The sequence below is a fragment of the Eubalaena glacialis genome, chromosome 5, assembly GCF_028564815.1.
Source record: "Eubalaena glacialis isolate mEubGla1 chromosome 5, mEubGla1.1.hap2.+ XY, whole genome shotgun sequence".
Lineage (NCBI taxonomy): Eukaryota > Metazoa > Chordata > Mammalia > Artiodactyla > Balaenidae > Eubalaena > Eubalaena glacialis.
In genome coordinates this window covers 92,939,380-92,958,269 of record NC_083720.1, presented here as the reverse complement: position 1 = coordinate 92,958,269, position 18,890 = coordinate 92,939,380, and the positions used below count along the sequence as shown (strand labels likewise).

General features: G+C 37.2%; 1 protein-coding gene across 4 annotated transcripts in view; it reads right to left on the bottom strand.

Moving 5' to 3' along the window:
* MTHFD2L (methylenetetrahydrofolate dehydrogenase (NADP+ dependent) 2 like) overlaps positions 1 to 18,890 on the bottom strand; it is a 133,104-nt gene that overhangs the window by 13,881 nt on the left and 100,333 nt on the right. For 3 of the 4 annotated variants that reach the window (XM_061191469.1, XM_061191470.1, XM_061191472.1), the window contains one exon: positions 10,473 to 10,598. The exons of the other annotated variant lie outside the window; for it this stretch is intronic. In XM_061191469.1, coding sequence (XP_061047452.1) covers positions 10,473 to 10,598 — 126 coding nt within the window. The remainder of the gene's footprint in view (positions 1 to 10,472; positions 10,599 to 18,890) is intronic. 4 annotated transcript variants of the gene reach the window in all.

Below are 18,890 nucleotides of genomic sequence, written 5' to 3'. Positions count from 1 at the left end.
CACGTCACAGAATTATAATTTCTTTTTTGTGGTGAGAACAACTGGTCTTTTAGCAAGTTTGAAGTGTATAATATAGTATTGTTGACTATATCATTATGCTGTGCATTAGATCTTCAGAAATTATTTATCTTCTAGTTGCAAGTTTGTATCCTTTAACATCTCCCCAATTCTCCCACCCAGCCCCTAGTAACCACCATCCAACTCTGTTTCTATGAGTTCAGCTTTTTTAGATTCCACATATAAGTGAGAGCATAGAGTATTATTCTTTCTCTTTCTGGCTTATCTCACTAAGCATAATGCCTTCAAGATCTATCCATGTTGTTGCAAATGGTAGGATTTCCTTGTTTCTCATGGTTATATAATATTCCATTGTATATATATCACATTTTCTTTATCCATTCATCTATTAAGGGACACAGGTTATTTCCATATCTTTTGTGAATAAAACTGCAATAAACATGACATATCTTTTTGAAATCCTATTTTCATTTCCTTTGGATATATACCAGAAGTGGGATTGCTCATAAAATCAACATACAGAAATCAGTTATGTTTCTATACACTAACAATGAAATATCTTAAAATGAAATAATGAAACTATCCTGCTCACAATAGCTTCATAAAACAATAAAATACTTAGGAATAAACTTAACCAAGGAAATGAAAGATCTGTACAATGAAAACTGCAAGACTTTGAGGAAAGAAATTGGAGAAGACACAAATAAACAGAAAGATATTCCATGTTCATGGGTTGGAGGAATTAATATTTTTTAAATGTCCATACTACCCAAAGCCATTTATATATTTGGTTCAATCTCTACCAAAATTTCAATGGCATTCTTCACAGAAATAGAAAAAAAAAAATCCTAAAATTTGTATGAAAACACAGAAGACCCTGAGACCCTGAATAGCTAAAGCAGTGCTGAGAACAAAGATGGGGGCATCACACTCCCTGACTTCACACTATATTACAAAGCTACAGTAATGAAAGCAGTACCGTACCGGCATAAAAATAGACACATAGACCAATGGAAGAGAATTGAGAACTCGGAAATAAGCCCCACATACAGGGTCAACTAATATTTGACAAGGGAGACAAGAATACTCAATGGGAAAAGGATAGTCTCTTCAACAAACAATGCTAGGAAAACGGGATAACCACATGAAGAAAAATGAAATTGGGGCCCTTTCTCACAGCACTCACAAAAATTAACTTGAAATGGATTAAAGTCTATTTAAGACCTGATACCATAAAACTCCCAGAAGAAAACATAGGGAAGAAGCTCCTTAACATTGGTCTTAGCAACAATTTTTTGGATATGACACCAAAGCACAAGCAACAAAAGTAAAAATCAACAAGTGGGACAACATTAAACTAAAAACCTCCAGTACAGAAAAAGTCCAACAAAATGAAAAGGCAACTTACAGAATAGGAGAAAATATTTGCAAACCACATATTGGATACAGGATTAATAACCAAAATATATAAAGAACTCATACAACTCAACAGCAAAAGAAACCCCAAACAACCCAATTAAAACAATGGGCCAAGGAACTGAATGGATATTTTCCCAAAGAAAACATACAAGTGGCCAATGGTACATGAAATGTTGCTGAACATCACTAATCATCAGTGAAATGCAAATCAAAACCACAGTGAGATACCACCTCACACTTGTTAGAATGGCTACTATCAAAAAGACAAGAAATAAGTTTTAGCGAAGATGTGGAGAAAAGGGAACACGTGCACTGTTAGTGAGAATGTAAATTGGTACAACCACTGTTGAAAACAGGATGGATTTCCTCAAAAAATTAAAAATAGATCCAGCAAGCCCACTTCTGGGTATATATGCACAGGCTGTGTTCTAACAGCAGGTATCTCACCTTGCCTGGCTGGGCATATGCAAAAAATCTTAACACTTGAACCAGGAGAAACATGGGTCTTTGGGATCCTGTGCAGCCCTGGGCCCCAGGAACAGTAGCCAAGAGCTTTCTCATAGGCTTGTCCCCAGTTCCTACAAGTATGACCCAGGCCTTCTCGACTCGGGCTGCCTTAAAGTACCATTGCCCCCACGACTGGGGTCTCTATAGGCTGTGCCCAGGCCTGGCCCTTGGTCTTCAGAAGAGCCTCGTGGCAATGGCAATAGCTCCATCTCCCGAGGCCGGGGGCCCTGAGTCTGAGTCAGACCCCTACACTGTGGCCCCCTGCCCACCTCTTGGCTAACATGGCCCAATTCAGCCTTGGCAAACCTACTCTCTGTTGCTATCCCATTTAACTGGTGTCCCAGCTTTACCCTTAACCTGGCCTGGAACACTCTGGGAGCCCTTTCTCAGTTTGTGTGCCACTGTGAGACCAGCAGGGGCAGAGGGAAGCTTGTGGACCTGAGCCAGCTGGCTTTCCTCCCAGCATACCGCCCTGAAGGCCTCCTGCTCTCCTGCCACATCTCATTTTGTAGGTTTCTCTTTCTCACCAGTCAAAATAAGTGGTAAGTCATGGGCCTTTCCTTCTCAGGACATGTTGCAGATGGTCCCTGGGCCAAGGAGTGTCTCCTGACCTGCTCCCTTTGTTATTTTTCCAGCTTCTGGACATATTGCATGACATACACTTCAATAAAAAGTATAGCCTAGTGAATTAGAAGGGCTACTGAAAACATCAGTAATAATCAAGAGCCTGAAAATAAGGTCAGTAAAGGTGGAGTTATGAAAAATGGAAGCCCCAAACGGTCTTGATATAATTTTTGACATTGCATGAAGTAGTCAAAAAGTGTCTAGTCTCTACCAATGATTGAATAATAAAAATGAATGTAGTTAGAACCAGATAGTTTGATGAGGCTATAAAGACTATCCAAATTCTATTGGAAATCTACATATCCTTTACCTACAGAGAGATCAGAGTTAATACTGTAAGAACTGAGTCAAGACATAACTTCGCTGACACTAGGCATCCACTAACCCCCTAGGGAAAAACAAAGCAGCTCATGCTTTGAAACTGACTAAAAAGCAAGCAGACAATGATGAGATTGTCCCTGAGGTTTTCATAACAGAATGAATTTAGGATAGACTGAATGGTATGTGGATGCTGGATGAAGAAATCTCTTTTTTTTTTTCCCCAAGTAAGAGGTTGGTCTTCAAGTTCTTATATACAGAATGGATTGTTATTCACCCAAGTATGGTGCCAATCTAGAGACTATAAATTCCACATCTTTTTTACTCCCACATAGGAGCAGCCATGTGACTATGTTCAGGTCAATAGGATGCTAGCAGAAATGATACATGCATCTTCCAGTTCAATTTTTCTCAAAAGTGAAGTCACTTGCCTTCGTCTCTCTTTCACCTCCATGGAAGGAACCATGGATGAGGAGGCAGTTCAACTGTGTAGATAACAATGCTCAAGTGGAATAGCGTTACAGGCTGAATTGTGTCCCCCCAAAATTCATCCATTGAAGTCAACCTCAGTACCTCAGAATGTCACTGTATTTGGAGAGAGGGTCTTTCAAGAGGTAATTAAGTCAAAACAAGGCCATTGGTGTAGGCCTTCATCCAATATGACTGGTGTCCTTATAAGAAAGGAAATTTGGACACAGGTATGTACAGAAGGAAGATGATGTGAAGATACAGGGAGAAGACGACCACCTATAAGCCAAGGAGAGAGGCATTAGAAGAAATAACCCTGGCCACACCTTGATTTCTGACTTCTAGCCTCCAGAATTATGTGAAATAAATTTCTGTTGTTTAAGCCACCCAGTCTGTGGTACTTAGTTACGGCAGTTCTGTCAAACTAACATAAAAGGTAAGATGGATGAAACCAGTATCCCTGAATGAAGCAGAGCTGATTGTCTGCCTAACTCTGGACTTTTATGGGAGTGGACTAAACTATTCTGTTGAGTTCATGTATTTTGGTGTCCCTTTGCTATAGCAGCTTAACCTATACTCTACTATAATACTTAGGGGGGAAAAAAGGGAAACAAGCATTTAACAACAGAGAAGGAGCGAGGCAAACCATGATATATTCACTGAACGTAACCATGAACTAGGACCTCAGCATGGAAAATGACCGATAAAAATTTAAGTGCATAAGTCATATATTCCTCAAAGTATGTAAAATATGCATATACAAAATGTCTAGAAGCAACTGTAGTTATAAAAAAAAAAAAAACTATTGGTTGTGTTAGAGGATTCGACACATAAAACGTGGCTTCTTTATTTTGATAATTTAAATCAGTTCCATTAACAATATATGTACCTTTAGACTTACCTCTATAATTTCTATTTACTGTCCTATAAGTTTAAGTCAGCAAAGAGAATCATGCTTAGACATTAACCCCACCTATTCTGATTCTGAGAAAAGTGCTACACACTGTTCCTCCTTCCTATCTCTTTGCTTTCTTCTCACCAGTTCTTCCCCGCATTGTCTTACTCCCTGCTTTCTTACAGACCAGTAAGTGGAGCAGAGCGGTCAGGGATGGAAGAATTGAAGACAAGGAGGAGAGATGGGAGGAAATACAGAGCAGACATTTCAGTTCCTTTCATTCCACCTCAATCCCTGCAGAATTCATCACAAAACTGAAGCAAAGCTATTGAAGCTTCCAAAAATTATAGACACATCTGTGTGTTATCTATGAGGTGTAAATGAGGCATATGAATGTTCACCAATGTGAACAGCTTAGCTGAAGTAACAGCATAGGAAGTCATTAATTAGATTGTTCAGCTGACCAAATCCATTCATTGAATGGCTGTTATAAAACATTCGTTAATTATGAGCTTCTGAGTCCTCGCCCATAGACTGTTTTCCAGCTCATTATTCAGAAGAAGCAGTTTACAACTCATACCACATCATCTCTTATTTCTGTTTCATGAGAATACAGCCTTCTTTGTTAGGAATGTATGAATTTCCTTTCAAAGCTACCAATAGAAAATGATTAAAAGAAATTCCAAGTGAAAGTGGGTATGCCTCATTGTTTTGTTTTGTTTTAAATCTATATTAGCAAATGTAAGGTTTTCAGAAGATTATTTATTTTATGGTTGTTTGTAATGAAAAACAATTTTTCGACATACACAGTAATTTTATCACTGATGTTTTAAAATACCGTTTCTTCTTGTAATGTCTTAAATTGAAGGGGGGAGGCATGTTCAAGTAATTGAAAGGTAGCAGTAAGCACCTGTCAGATGCTGGAAACAATGATGAGCTATCTTGAGTTCCATAACTGAGGATCAATAGAAAACAAAATAGCACTTTAGTAATAGCTTTAAGGCTTTATTAATTCCTCAAAGCACCCAGAGAGGAATGGTGTTGCACAGAGGCCTAACTTGGATCTATTTTGAGCAAAAGCACCAGTGTGGATTTCCTAGAAAAGGTGCTAAGCAAACAATGCCTCCAACACTGCATAACCTCCGTGGGTAGTAATACTGAGAAATTGTGATCAAACACAATTGAATAATCATGTAGTAGAGGTGATTATGACAGTGGATATGAATTTGAACTATATGACCACTAATTTCATGAATTTTATTGAACATAGAGATAAATGCAGGGAGGGCTCACTTTTTACAGTAATGTAAGATCATAAAAATGACTATGCAAGCTGAAACAGTGCAAAGTAATCTTAATAATCAATGGGGGGAAATTACATTTGCTCAATGACCTTTAAAAATTTTTTGTCAAAACACTAAAAACTCTCTTACTGTGATTTATAAATGTATAGAGAATTGAAAATAATAGTAAAACTAGTATTTATTTATTATACCGTAATTTAAACATTAGAAACATTGAGAATCAAAGTGTTTTCTTTATTTGTAAAAATCTTATGAAGAGTAGTTTGAATACTGCTTTTCTTCCCCTGGTCGTATACCTTATAACACAAAGCTAGTATCTCTTTTATGACTTGATGAATTGTCAGATTCCTTTCTAAGTTTGGATCCACTTCCAACATTTTGTCTTTGCCCTTTCTTATGTCATGAAATATCTCTGAGAGTTTCTTTAATGTAGAGTTTTATGCCAGTGTCACTTCCCCTGGGACACTGTCATCCTTTCAGTAACAACCACTTTCCTCATTTATGTCGATAAGTTCGCCTTCACTAAGTTCATCTGGCTGTATATCTAGAGTCTCAAATGGCAAACAGTGGCACTGTCAACATCCCATGGTCAGCTATTTCAAATTTCACTTTCAGCATTATCACTTTTCATTTCTTTGCTGGCAATTCTCTCTTTGCATGATGTATTTTTGCAAAATGTTATGTGGTTTATCACTGAGAAACAAAGAGTCAACAGAACTACACACTTTGCTGTCTGAACTGAATAACAGATGTGCCATGACCAATCGCCCACAGACTTTGAAAGAAGTGGTATGATTGGTCACAGATCACGATGCATATTTGTTACTGACATCATGATTTGTGCCCCGAAGAGCTAGCAGATAAGTTTGCACTTGATGCAATTACTAACTGAAATTCAAATCACTCTATTGGGGGACTGGTGTTATTTAGCTAATCCGTGGTAATTGAAATTTGTGTATATCAGTACCATGCAAAGTGAGGACTGTTGTACACCAATACTGTTGTTTAGGCACTTTAAAACCTGCTATTATACATAAGGTGGGCGGGGGATAAAAGAAATAACTCAACGTCCTAAAAGGAAAGTATTAACCAAGTGAAATATAGGATAGTCGAGATAATAAAGGGTAAAAATGATAAGTGCCTACAAACCCACGGTGCCCCCCATGCTATGTCCTCTCAGGCAAGATGCCCAGGCTTTGTGTGCCTCTGTAAAATGCAGCGTAATAACTGTCAACTGAAAAAAAATAAACAACATGAGAGTTGGGAGTTAAGTTTTATTTGGTGCAAAATGAGGACTATAGCCCGGGAGACAGAATTTCAGAAAGCTCTGAGAAACTGATCTAAAGAGGTAGGGGGGAAGGTCAGTGATTCTGGTGAAGGGGGAATACATGCAATCAAGCACATATTTTTTGCAGAAGGTTGCTGCTAGTCTCGTGAAGGTTACTGCTAGTCACGAGGAGCAGGCATCACCATGAAGGATTTTAGTGCTTCTCTAGATACGAGGAGATGCAAGAATTGGGCTCATAAAATCTTCTCCTGAAAATCTCTATCTGAAGACCTGTTCTGCCAGTTTTTCCCAGAGCCCAGAGTGCCTCCTTCCTGATCTCCACCCTGAACTCCTCTTAGGGGGTGTTGAAGGTCAGCAGCTGCAGCAGCTCTTGATTTAATCCTTGTAGAGGCAGATGGCAAGTGCCAATTTGTAGTTGGCATAACAATACCTACCTTATAGGGTTATCATAATAACTGAATCAAAATTAAACAATATCTACTTATAGGGTTATCATATGTAAAAGCCTGAGAACAATACCTAGCACACTGTAAGCACTACACAAACACTGGCTATGAGAGCAGGAAATAAGAGCAGGAAACCCTAGTAGATGAAGGAAGATGTGGTCTAGAGGAAATTATATCTAAACCAAAACAGAAAACCTGACCTTAAAGTCAAAAGGAAATATTTAGGGTGTTTTTATATTTCCTTTTGTCAAGAACTATAGTAAGGGTGATGCAATCTTCATGTTGTATTTGATATAAAATATCACTCTTCTTAGAGAGAAGCCTGATTTAAAATTGAAACTAAAATATCTAATAATGAAGAAGAATACAAGTAGGCATCTATATTTTCTTAGAAATAAAATAGATTAAATGACTCCTGGTTTTATAAATCATTGAATTTGTAAAATAATTTGCAGTTATTTACATATTTCCAATAGTGCCCAAATGAGGTCGTGGATGAAATTTTTCTTTAAAAATCATTCCCATCAAAGTAATCTACTTGAAATAGGCCATGTTGTTTCCTTTACTAGTGAGCTAAAGGTTTCTGCAAGGACAATTTACTTCAGCACTGGATTTTACCTGTGTCTGTTTTATCTATCTTGGCTATGGTTATAGTGAAACTTTCACTGATACTCACAAAGCAGCCACACTCCCTGTGGCAATTTACAGCCAAACACTACCTGTAAGTTTTGCATCAGAACCCACATGAAAGCTCCTCCCTCTCAGCTGCAGGATCATCCCTCACCTCAAGTTAAGTCCTGATCAACGAACTGAAGAGCAGCATGTCAAAACCTATCACTTGCGTGCTCCTCTGGGTGGCTGAGTCATGGCCTCACCGACAAGGCTTTCTTTACCAAGTCCAGGTCTTCCTTAGGGCTCTGGTTCCATGAACCAGCAGGGCAACAAGAGTAATATTATCAGTCACATGGGCGTAATTTATGATAGGGTCAGAAAAACCTGACTTTCCGAAAGTTTCTGTGTTTTTACACAATCATGTGGTAGCACTCAGCTGAATGTCCAAGATGCACCAAGTGTTAGAGCTGGAAGGAGCCGTTGCCAACATTGTTATCATTTAACCGATAACAACACTGATGGCCAGAAAGGTTGCAAAGTTATCAAGTTGCCATACTAGGTCTAAGAGCATCTCTTCAGTCTCCCAGCCCAATGCTCTTTCCTGCTCATCTTATATCTTTGTCTCTCATGGTCATTTCTTTTTTTGTTTCATTATATACTTAGATACACATAACTGCAATTTAATTGAATAGACACTACCAAGAGATTGCATATCCATGTGTGACTTAGCATATGCACCCACCCCAAAATGCTCATTTTTTAATGTTTTCATAATACCCTTACAAGCAAAAAAAAATTCTTAGCTAAACATAAGAATGCATGGAAATGATCTGAGACCAATGAAATACCATATAAGAGAAGGGTCTTATAAAACATTGCCAACTGCTGAGTAAGCTTGCCCCACAAGCACAGTCAAGGTTGTGAGCTGTTAACATCCCTGCTTTTCTTGCCTCGAGCTGGTTATTATGTGTGTGCTGTCTGTGCCATCTGGGTGCATCGTAAGTGTGTGGCGATTTTGCAATAAACCTGGTAACTAAAATGTAATCATGAAGCAGAATGACAGTGCAAAAGAATAAGAAATAAGGTCAGAAATAAAATACATTTTAAAATGAAATGTACCCTTACTCTTTCAAGTTGAGAAATTCAAATATATTATTGATATCTGACATTAGTGATTGAACATGAAAAATGAAATAAAGAAAAAAGGTCATTTCCTGAAGAGGTCAACATGTACACATAACACACACACATACATACAGACACACATGTTCACTTGGAGAGCCACCCTGCTAGGCTGGCAGGGCCCTGTGAATGACAGCCTATGAGGGCAGTAGGTGATAAGGTCCATCTGTACTTTGCTCTCTTCACCATTCTGTCCCCAGGGTATTTTGTTCTCAGGTTTTCTTTTTTTTTCTTTTCTTTTTAGCACCAGGCTCACCTTGCCTACCTGGACCTGGTCCCTGATGCACCCTGGAATCTCACATACATGGGGCCAATACCTTACTCAGAAGGACACTTCTGAGTCCCTGCATATTCATTTGTATTCCACACCATGCTAGGACTCGGGCAAACCATCAGCTGATGACTAGATTCCAAGAGAAAATGTAAAATTTGAATTATTTTAGAAAGAGCACCATCTTTCCTTTCAATTTGTCTATAAAGACACACCTATAACTTAAGTAAGTTCTCGCATGGCCCTGATTTTTTGGCCAGAATGATCAATCGAATATATAAAATATTTCTAATATGAAAATATCTCCACTTTATTATATGCTTGTAGTATTAGACATCTAAGATTCCTAGACTATACTGAAAACCTGAATGCAGGTAAGTATCTGACAAAGATATTGGAAGTAAAATTGGATTGGGGGGTCAGGCATCTAAAAATATATCTATCTTGCGGTTGGTTTCCTCATCTGTAGAGATACGGCATTGGGTTGGAAATTTTTTTATTACTACACAATGGGTGCTTTATCTCCTTCATTGGCCATGGAAATGTTAGCCTAGCTCCTTTTTCTCATCCTCTTTAAAACACAAGTGAAGAATGTTGACTTGAATTATCCAGTTAACTGTCTAGATCTGAAATATAGAGTTAGCAAACACACCCTAAGATGTCTTCTTGCTCCGAGAGTGAATGGCTGAGTATGCAGCATGGATGATGAAGTATAGAGACACATTCCCAAAAGTCAAAATAATGCTCACCTATAAAAGGCCGGCTGAATTCTTTCATTAAAAAAATGCACTATAAGGAATTTCATCTTAAAGCTAAATAATAATGGTACAATTATATTTTTCTCCCAAGGAGGGAAAGATGGAGGAAAGGAAGGATAGAAGGAAGGGCTGAAAGAAAGGGGGAAGGAAGATAGGAAGAAAGGAGTGAAGGAAGGAAGTCAGGCAGAAGGAAGGAAGGAAATATGTAATTGTCATTAAACTCTTTTCCCTCAGAGGAAAGATTAATGTAATGGTTGATAATAATGCCCAATCAAATAGAAAGTTTCTCTTTCTACTATCAAAACATGCAACATAGAATCTTTTTTTTTTCTTCACGTATCAAAAGAGATATAGTTTACTACCTTCAAAGTCCACGTCTCCAACTAATTTTGTCTTTCCTGTCATTGGGTCATGGACATAGTTGATACCCACATCAATTACAGCAGCACCTTCTTTAACCATATCAGATGTAATCAACTTTGGGATACCTGAAAGCAAAACAGAGTTGTAAAACACTGGAAAATACTTAAGCTTTGTCCTTGAGTAGAACAAAGTTTTATACATTAGTTTATACATCTAATGTTTTTATTGTCATGGAAAGGTAGCACCTGGGGGCCTCTCTGGGTGAAATCCTGCCAGGATTTACCCTTTCACCTTAGAGATTGCTTACCAAAGCAATTTCTTACCAAAGCATTTCTCCAAATGGACACCCCACTTGAGCAGCATCCTTTTGCATTTCATGTACTATAAATAGCATGGGAAGATTATGGAGATAAAACAGGCTCCTGCAGAGGGTGAGTGGAGTGAAAACAACTTGGAAGATGGAGGTGGAGAGAAGGAAGAGAGGGAGGGACGGAGGAAGGGCGGAAGGATAAAAAGAAAAAAAAGTGAAAATGGTAATAATTCATCTTCCTCAGGGTTGTGGTAAACTGTAAAGTGCTGAATACAAAGTATTATCTCATCCACTCCAAACATGAAAGGCTATCTTGAGCTTTATATTTATTTTTTCTTGGTTTCTTTGATTCATTATGTCTGTATATGACTTGGAATGGTGTAAGAAACAGTTAGTTCTACTCACTATTTCTCCATTCAAGTTTGAAAGATAGCTCTACAGAGATGTTCTGTCACCATCTATATTTTATAACTCTTTTCAAATTTTATTTCAGGTACAACAGTACCAGCTAACAATGGCTAGTGTTCCAATTTTTTTGTTATAAATTAAAAAACCATTCCCAAACTTAGTGTCTTAAAACAACTAATTATTATGTTCCACAGTTGTGTGAGTTGACTGAGCTCAGCTGGATGGATCTTCTTGGGGATCTTTCATATAAATGGAGTCCGATAGTGGCTGCGGCTGGAGTCATCTAAAGCTATGATGCAGCTGGTTGTCCGAGGTGGCGCACTCACAGGGCTACAGTTCATGCTCATGGTGGCTGAGCTCAGCTGGGGCTGTCAAATGGAGCACATAGGTGTGGCCTCTCCATGCAGCTTGGGCTTCTCACAACCTGGCAGCTGGCTTCCAAGAGTGAGTGTTCCAAGTGATAGGAAATAGAAGGCGCCCATCACTTAAGACTGGAACCTGGAAACTGGCACAATGTCCCTTCTGTCATATTCTATTGGGCAGGCAGTGACAGAATCCACTTAGATTTAAAAGGAGGGATGGAGATGCCATTTCTCAGTGGGAGGAGAATCAAAGAATTTGTGTCCATCTTTACTCCACCAGAATGCCTCTGGTGGACACTGTCTGGTAGGTGATTTACTCACTTTCACTTGCTACATCCCTTGCTGGAAAAGGGTTACCTGTTGTTGTGTCAGCAGACACTTTCTTCTAGCGTCTGAATATTCATTTAAACATTCCAGATGGTTTAAATGTCACCTTGTGGCATATGATTTTTACTGCTAGTAAGAATTGAAAGACTATAAAGAAACAGTGCCAAAATAGATGTAGCTAGCTGATAGGTTCCTCAGCCACATAATGATACAACCAAGAAGGCATCAGTGTTTGAGATATATTTTTTCTCTTGCTTTCCTATCCTATCCCATAGAACTTCTTCCTTTTTACCAGTTCTAGCATCGATATTGAGTATTGCTCTAAAGATAGTCATAAAATCCTGTTTCTTCTTGGCATTCAATAGAAAAAGAAACCATAATTGATTATAACTGCAGGAAATATTTTTAAGATCAAAATGTTGATGAAATAGTTATTAAAATCCAGCTACTGTGCTTTTGAGAAAGATCCAAATCTCCCTCCTAATTAGAATTGTTAAATACAATATCTCAGAAAATATAAACTGGGAATGGTCAAATGCACAATTTTCAGAAAAGAGGGAAATGTGAGCTTGATTTTAATTCCCAGGAAAATTACAAAATGGAAAAAACCTGAATGCATTTTTTTCTGGTGATTATGTTACATATGTCCATTGCAGAAAATCTGAAAAATATTTAAAAGTTTAAGAGTAAAACAAAAATCACTATAATCTTGCCATCCAAAGATAAGAAGTATATTTTTATTGTATTTCTTTCTAGGATTTCAAAATATTTCTACATTAGATATAAAAGCCTGTAATTTGGTTTGCACCATGCTTCACTGTATATCTTAACACTTTGCATTAAAATTAAATTGTGAGCTTTTTCCTATTTTATCAATTATTTGAAATTTAAAAATTACATGAAATAATTTATTATATAAATTACCATAAGTCATTCATTCCTGCACTCTTTCCAATATTTTGCTATTATAAATAATGCAGTGATGATAATTTATGTTCAGAAAACTATGATGATTTCTGAATTGCAGCATCACATTTGACAGAATTTTTCACTGAACCCCTATTAACATGACGGAAAAATGTGGGCTGTATAAAAGCTCTCATTGGTACAGTCATGACTGTTTAAATCACATATTCTGAAATGGTTTATCAATGCATCCATTAAAAAGGTCTATTGAGGTCTTCCATGAAAAGTATTTTTCAGTGCCATTTCCAAATTTTGTATGAAGAACTTCGAAGAACACACTGGCATTATAATGTTTGCTTTATCTTTGTCTTCCTCCAGGTCCATTTTCCACCTTTCCCTGCTCTACTTTACGGCAGAGATGGGACTGATCCTTACAGAGGTCTTGTGTGCTTCCTGTCTTTTTTGGAACCCTGTCACAGCCATGAGAACAAGTACAAGCTAGCCAACTGGCAGGTTCAAATCCTGTGAAGAGAGCTGAGTTGTTTCAGTGGAGGCCATTTTCGACCAGTCAACTAGCCAACCACCAGCTGAAGGCAGATGCTTGAACAAGCCAAGTCAAGGTCAGAAGAAATGAGCCAAGGTCACCATAATTGACCAGCTGAACCAGACTCATGAGAAATTTTTTTTAAAAGGCGGTTGTTTAAAGTGACTGAGTTTGGTGTTTTTGTTTTTTGTTTTTGTTTTTTACACAGCTAAAGCTGCATAGCCCATATTAGCAAATGACACAAAATTGGATAGAATAGCTAGTAGGTAGCCACTTTGGAATATGGACGATAAACAGCAATAAGAATTAGAAAGGGGTTACATGTATAATTCTGATCAGTTGCTTTACTTGATTAAAAACTCATTAAAAACTATTAGGCTATGCTAAGACAAATAGTGTCCAGATACAGGGATGTAATGTTTTCCACTATATTTTCAGCAGATTCTCTCTGGAAATGTTGGTTGTATTCTAGAGGCTGATCTAGAGAAGAACGATTAGAATGGATCTAGAAATCATGTCATATGGAGCCAGTGCTATCAAACTAACTGGTTCAACTGTTTACCGTCAGTCTTCGATAAGATGAAAAAGCTTGTGCCACAATGTAAAGCAACTATATCACTAAACAAGCTGTTGAATTCAGCTAGCTTTATTTTTTCATAGCAAGACTTTTTCAATGAAGAAAGCAGTATGTTGACTTATATTCTGCCACAGCTCCTTATCTTGTTGTGGACCTATAATTATAGTTCCCAGAGGGTAAGAAACAGTCATGGGTCAGTACTGGTCCACACGCCGAATATCTCTGAAATAGAGGAATGGCTGAATAAACTCAGGCTGCCTATCTCAGGGGAAAAAAACCCAAAAAACTAAAAACAATCAAAACCCAGTAATTGCGGCAGTGTCTCCAGTATGTTAAACTGAATAGGGAGTAGATTTACTTTATATATTTTCAGAAGGAAGAATGAAGGGACAAAGGAAGGGAATAGATTTTAGCTCAATATAGAGAATTTTAAGAGTAATAGAATAAGCCACAAAGAGAAATACTGTCCTTATTCCTCATTAGAAATATTCACAATAGGGTAAGGAAGAGATTGAATCCCTCATTTTATCCCTAAAAATTCACAAGGAGAAATTTCTCACAGTGTTAAAGGACAACCTTTTGCATGACCTGGGTGCTACTTTATTAGTCTTAAACTTTGTTATTTAATTCAACATTTCCCTTGGAGTAAACAAACCACTTGGGTGGTGGGTGTCTAAGAATCGTCAGACATCCCGCATGTCCTGTCCCAGAGCAGAGGTGCAATATTGCCTCCTCTGTGACCCCACATTGCTAACTTGATAGGGAGAGATGTACATTTAAAATGGAATAATCAGCAGATTAAATGATCTCTTGATGGTCTCTTTCCTGAAAATCCCCGAGGACTCCCTATTCATAATGAGGTCACAGCTAATTTGAATACTGACTTAGATTTACTGTGTCTAAATCAAGTCCAAATTGAAGATCTCAAAGAGGTGTCAGAGTTTTTGTGGGTAACACTTCTATGATATCGGCAGCATTAATAGGGCTGAACCTCTATCTAAACATACATAATACTCTCCTAAAGCACAAGCTAAAGATAGACTAAAACTAATACGAAATGGACTAGTTCTTAAAACTTTTGTCCTCCTAGTTAAAAACACCAATGCATTGAGGATATAGACTCATTCAGAATTTTAGAGCCATAAATAGAATATTCATTCCCTGGTTCCCTGTAGTAGCAACCTCAAATTCTATTTTATCTTTGTGCCTCCTGAGACAATGTGTTTCAGCTTTAAATCTGTATTTTGTTTTCTTTAGTGTCCCTTTAGATCATAATAATCAATACTTATTCGCCTTCTGGAAATATCAACAATATACATACCTGGGCTGTTATACCCAGGAGTTTACTAAGGCACCTTCATACTTTTTCCAAATCCTCTGCCAGGACCTAAAGAATCTGAAATTTCCCTGTAATTATATTCTTATCATTCAGATGAAGATTTGGGGCAGAACACATATTTCAGAAGATGTGAATCAAAACTGAATTTGAAGTTTCTAACAGTTCAAAGTAATTTTATGTTATGCTGGTCCATCAGCAGATATAGTCCTCAAGTACATAGGTAATAAAAAACATTACGAGTACAATAAAATAGCTATTAGATTTTATAGAAACATTTGCTGTTGTAAACTCCCACCTTGATATTTAGTAATTTTCAAAACTCTATATTCTAGAATATTCAGTAACATATGAAATTTAGTTGTCACACTTGTAATATCATCATTAAAAATTTCTAGCTTTACCTCAAATAGCAAAAACAATCTTGAGAAAGAACAGAGCTGGAGGAATCACCTTCCCAGATTTCAGACTACACTACAAAGCTACAGTAATCAAAACAGCATAGTGTTGGCACAAAAACAGACACATAGATCAATGAACAGAATAGAGAGCCCAGAAATAAACCCATGCATTTATGGTTAATTAATCTATGACAAAGGAGGCAAGAATGTACAATGGAGAAGACAGTCTCTTCAATAAGTGATGCTGGAAAAACTGGACAGCTACATGTAAAAGAATGAAATTAGAACATTCTCTAACATTGTATACAAAAATAAACTCAAAATGGATTAAAGACTTCAATTAAAAAATGGACTAAAGATCTAAATGTAAGACCAGAAACCATAAAACTCCTAGAGGACATAGGCAGAACACTCTTTGACATAAATCATAGCAATATTTTTTTGATCTGTCTCCTAAAGCAAAGAAAATATAAGCAAAAATTTTAAAATGGGACCTAATTTTAAACTTAAAAACTTTTGCACAGTAAAGGAAACCACTGACAAAACAAAAGACAACCTACTGAATGGGAGAAAATATTTGCAAATGATATGACTGATAAGGGGTTAATATCCAACATATATAAACAGTTCGTACAACTCAACATCAAAAAAAAAGAACAAACCCAGTTAAAAAAATGGGCAGAAGACCTGAATATACATTTTTTCCAAAAAGGGCATGTAGATGGCCAACAGACATATGAAAAGATGCTCAACATCAATAAACATCAGGGAAATGCAAATCAAAACCACAGTGAGATATCACCTCACACCTGTCAGAATGGCTGTCATCAAAAAGAACACAAATAACAAATGTTGGTGAGGATGTGGAGAAAAGGGAACGCTTGTACACTGTTGGTGGGAATGTAAATTGGTGCAGCCACTGTGAAAAACATAATGGAAGTTTCTCAAAAAACTAAAAATAGAAATACCATATGACTCAGTAATTTCACCCCAGGGCATATATCCAATAAAACCCAAAACACCAATTTGAAAAGATACACAAACCCCAATGTTCATAGCAGCATCATTTACAATTGTCAAGATATGAAGGCAACGTAAGTGTCCATCAACAGATGAATGGGTAAAGAAGATGTGAGATATATATATATATATATACACACACACACACACACATATACATACAATGGAATAATACTCAGCCATAAAAAAGAATGAAATTTTGCCATCTGCAGCAACATGGATGGACTTGGCAGGTATTATGCTAAGTGAAATATGTCAAGAGAGAAAGGCAAATTCTGTATGATACTGTATTTATATGTGGAATCTAAAAAAGACAACAAACTAGCGAATATAACAGAAAAGAAGCAGAGTCACAGATGTAGAGAACAAACCAGTGGTTACCAGTGGGGAAAGGGAAGGGGGGAGGGGCAATATAAGGATAGGGGATTAAGAGGTACAAACCATTATGTAGAAAACAAACTACAAGGATACTGTACAACACAGGGAATATAGCCAATATTTTACAATAACAATAAATGGAGTATAACCTTTAAAAATAATTTTTAAAAATTTCTAGCTTACAAATAAAATTATATACTAAAGCCCAAGGCAGGTTTATGGAGGTAGCTTGTGGTTTTTTCCCCCAAGCCAATTAATCCATCTATGAAGTTATTTCTAGCAGAAGAAAAAGGTCTTTATTAATGCAGCTTTTCAAAAATAATTGGGATAACTATTTTAGAGCGAAATATTCTCATCAGAAAATTTAGTAAGAAGATTTATGATTCATCTAAGATTTCTCTGTTGTGGGTGAAATCTCTTTGACTGATAAGTAAACTAACCAATGGATGATCTACACAGAATCACATTACTTCAAAGGTTATGACTTTCTTATTAAGTGAATGCAAATCTGTTATTTTGTGATTCCTTATATGACAAATACGAAATAAAGCACCAATGTTGTCTTAGCAAAATATACTGAATAAACATAACATTTAAAAAACAATATCAATACTTAAAGTACAAACAGGACATTATTCTAGACCTTAGGAGCTAAGTTTCCTTTTATATGAAGGTATAACCAATACCCCTTGAGCACATAGAGGCTATATCCTTATTCTTATCAATTAGAACGCCAAATAGGTATTTTCATATGCTTCTTTGACAATCTCAGAACTCAGTTCACATGAATTTTTTTTTAAAGTAGTCCTTTCCCTATGAATCCTATCGTAGTCATCTTTCTTTATGAAATGGCTCAGTCAAGGCATCCTGATAAAAGGAAGCACCATATTTACACAACAATTTAATTAGTAGAGTTCAAAGGGCTGTGCAAACATTATCTAATTAAACTTCACAACAATTCAGTGAAGCAAGAGAAGGTTTACCCATTATCCTCGTTCACAGAAGGGAGATTCTGAGGTGCTGAGAGGCTAAATGATTTCTTGGTTTCACAATGATGAGTCAGAGGTGAGGCTGGGAACAAAACCAGAACTCTTGCTCAGATATAAAAGTAACACCATGGAAATGCTTTTTCAGGTGGATCACTCCTTCAGCTGGAAGTTGTCCTACTACATAAATAACAAGAGTAACTGCAATGGAATTTGTATGAATGTATATGTTTCTGTCTAGATTAGAAAAACTTTCTTCAACAGTATTTACTTTGGAGACAGTCATATGATGGCTAAATGCATCTTAGCTAAATAGAACCAACATTAGTAGTAAGTACTTCAGTGTCTTCCCCAAAGTGTCCTCCTGTTACTTCTAGGAATCCTGAAGAAATGTTTATAAACCAGTGAGTCAGTGGCAATGACCACAGAACATACCCTCTTTTTTCTCTTTTTCTCTGGCTTCCTTGATTCCTATCTGATACGTGTTTGACTATGATGCCTGTCATGAGAGTAATGTCTATACCTAGGACAATCTCTAGCTGCTTCCAAAGCTTCTAATCCTTGGGGTGCCAGCCCAGTACTAAGTTACTTACAGAGCTGAGGGCCAACAGGGCCCTGCTCTGTGCCCTACTTGATCATTTAGGGGTATGGAATCCTTTGTTTTCAGAAATTCATAGGATCACTCTTGAGTAGATCTTTAAGCTTCTGCCTTGAACCTTTTCTCTGAAAAGTCCAGTGGACCTTTGGGGCAAGATGCATGTTTCTCTTTTCTTCCTCCCATTAACAAAACTATGTTCCCTTCAAATAGACACTGGTGCATTTGGGGCATTGGTGGAGGTTGGAGGCCAGTGGGGGCAATAGG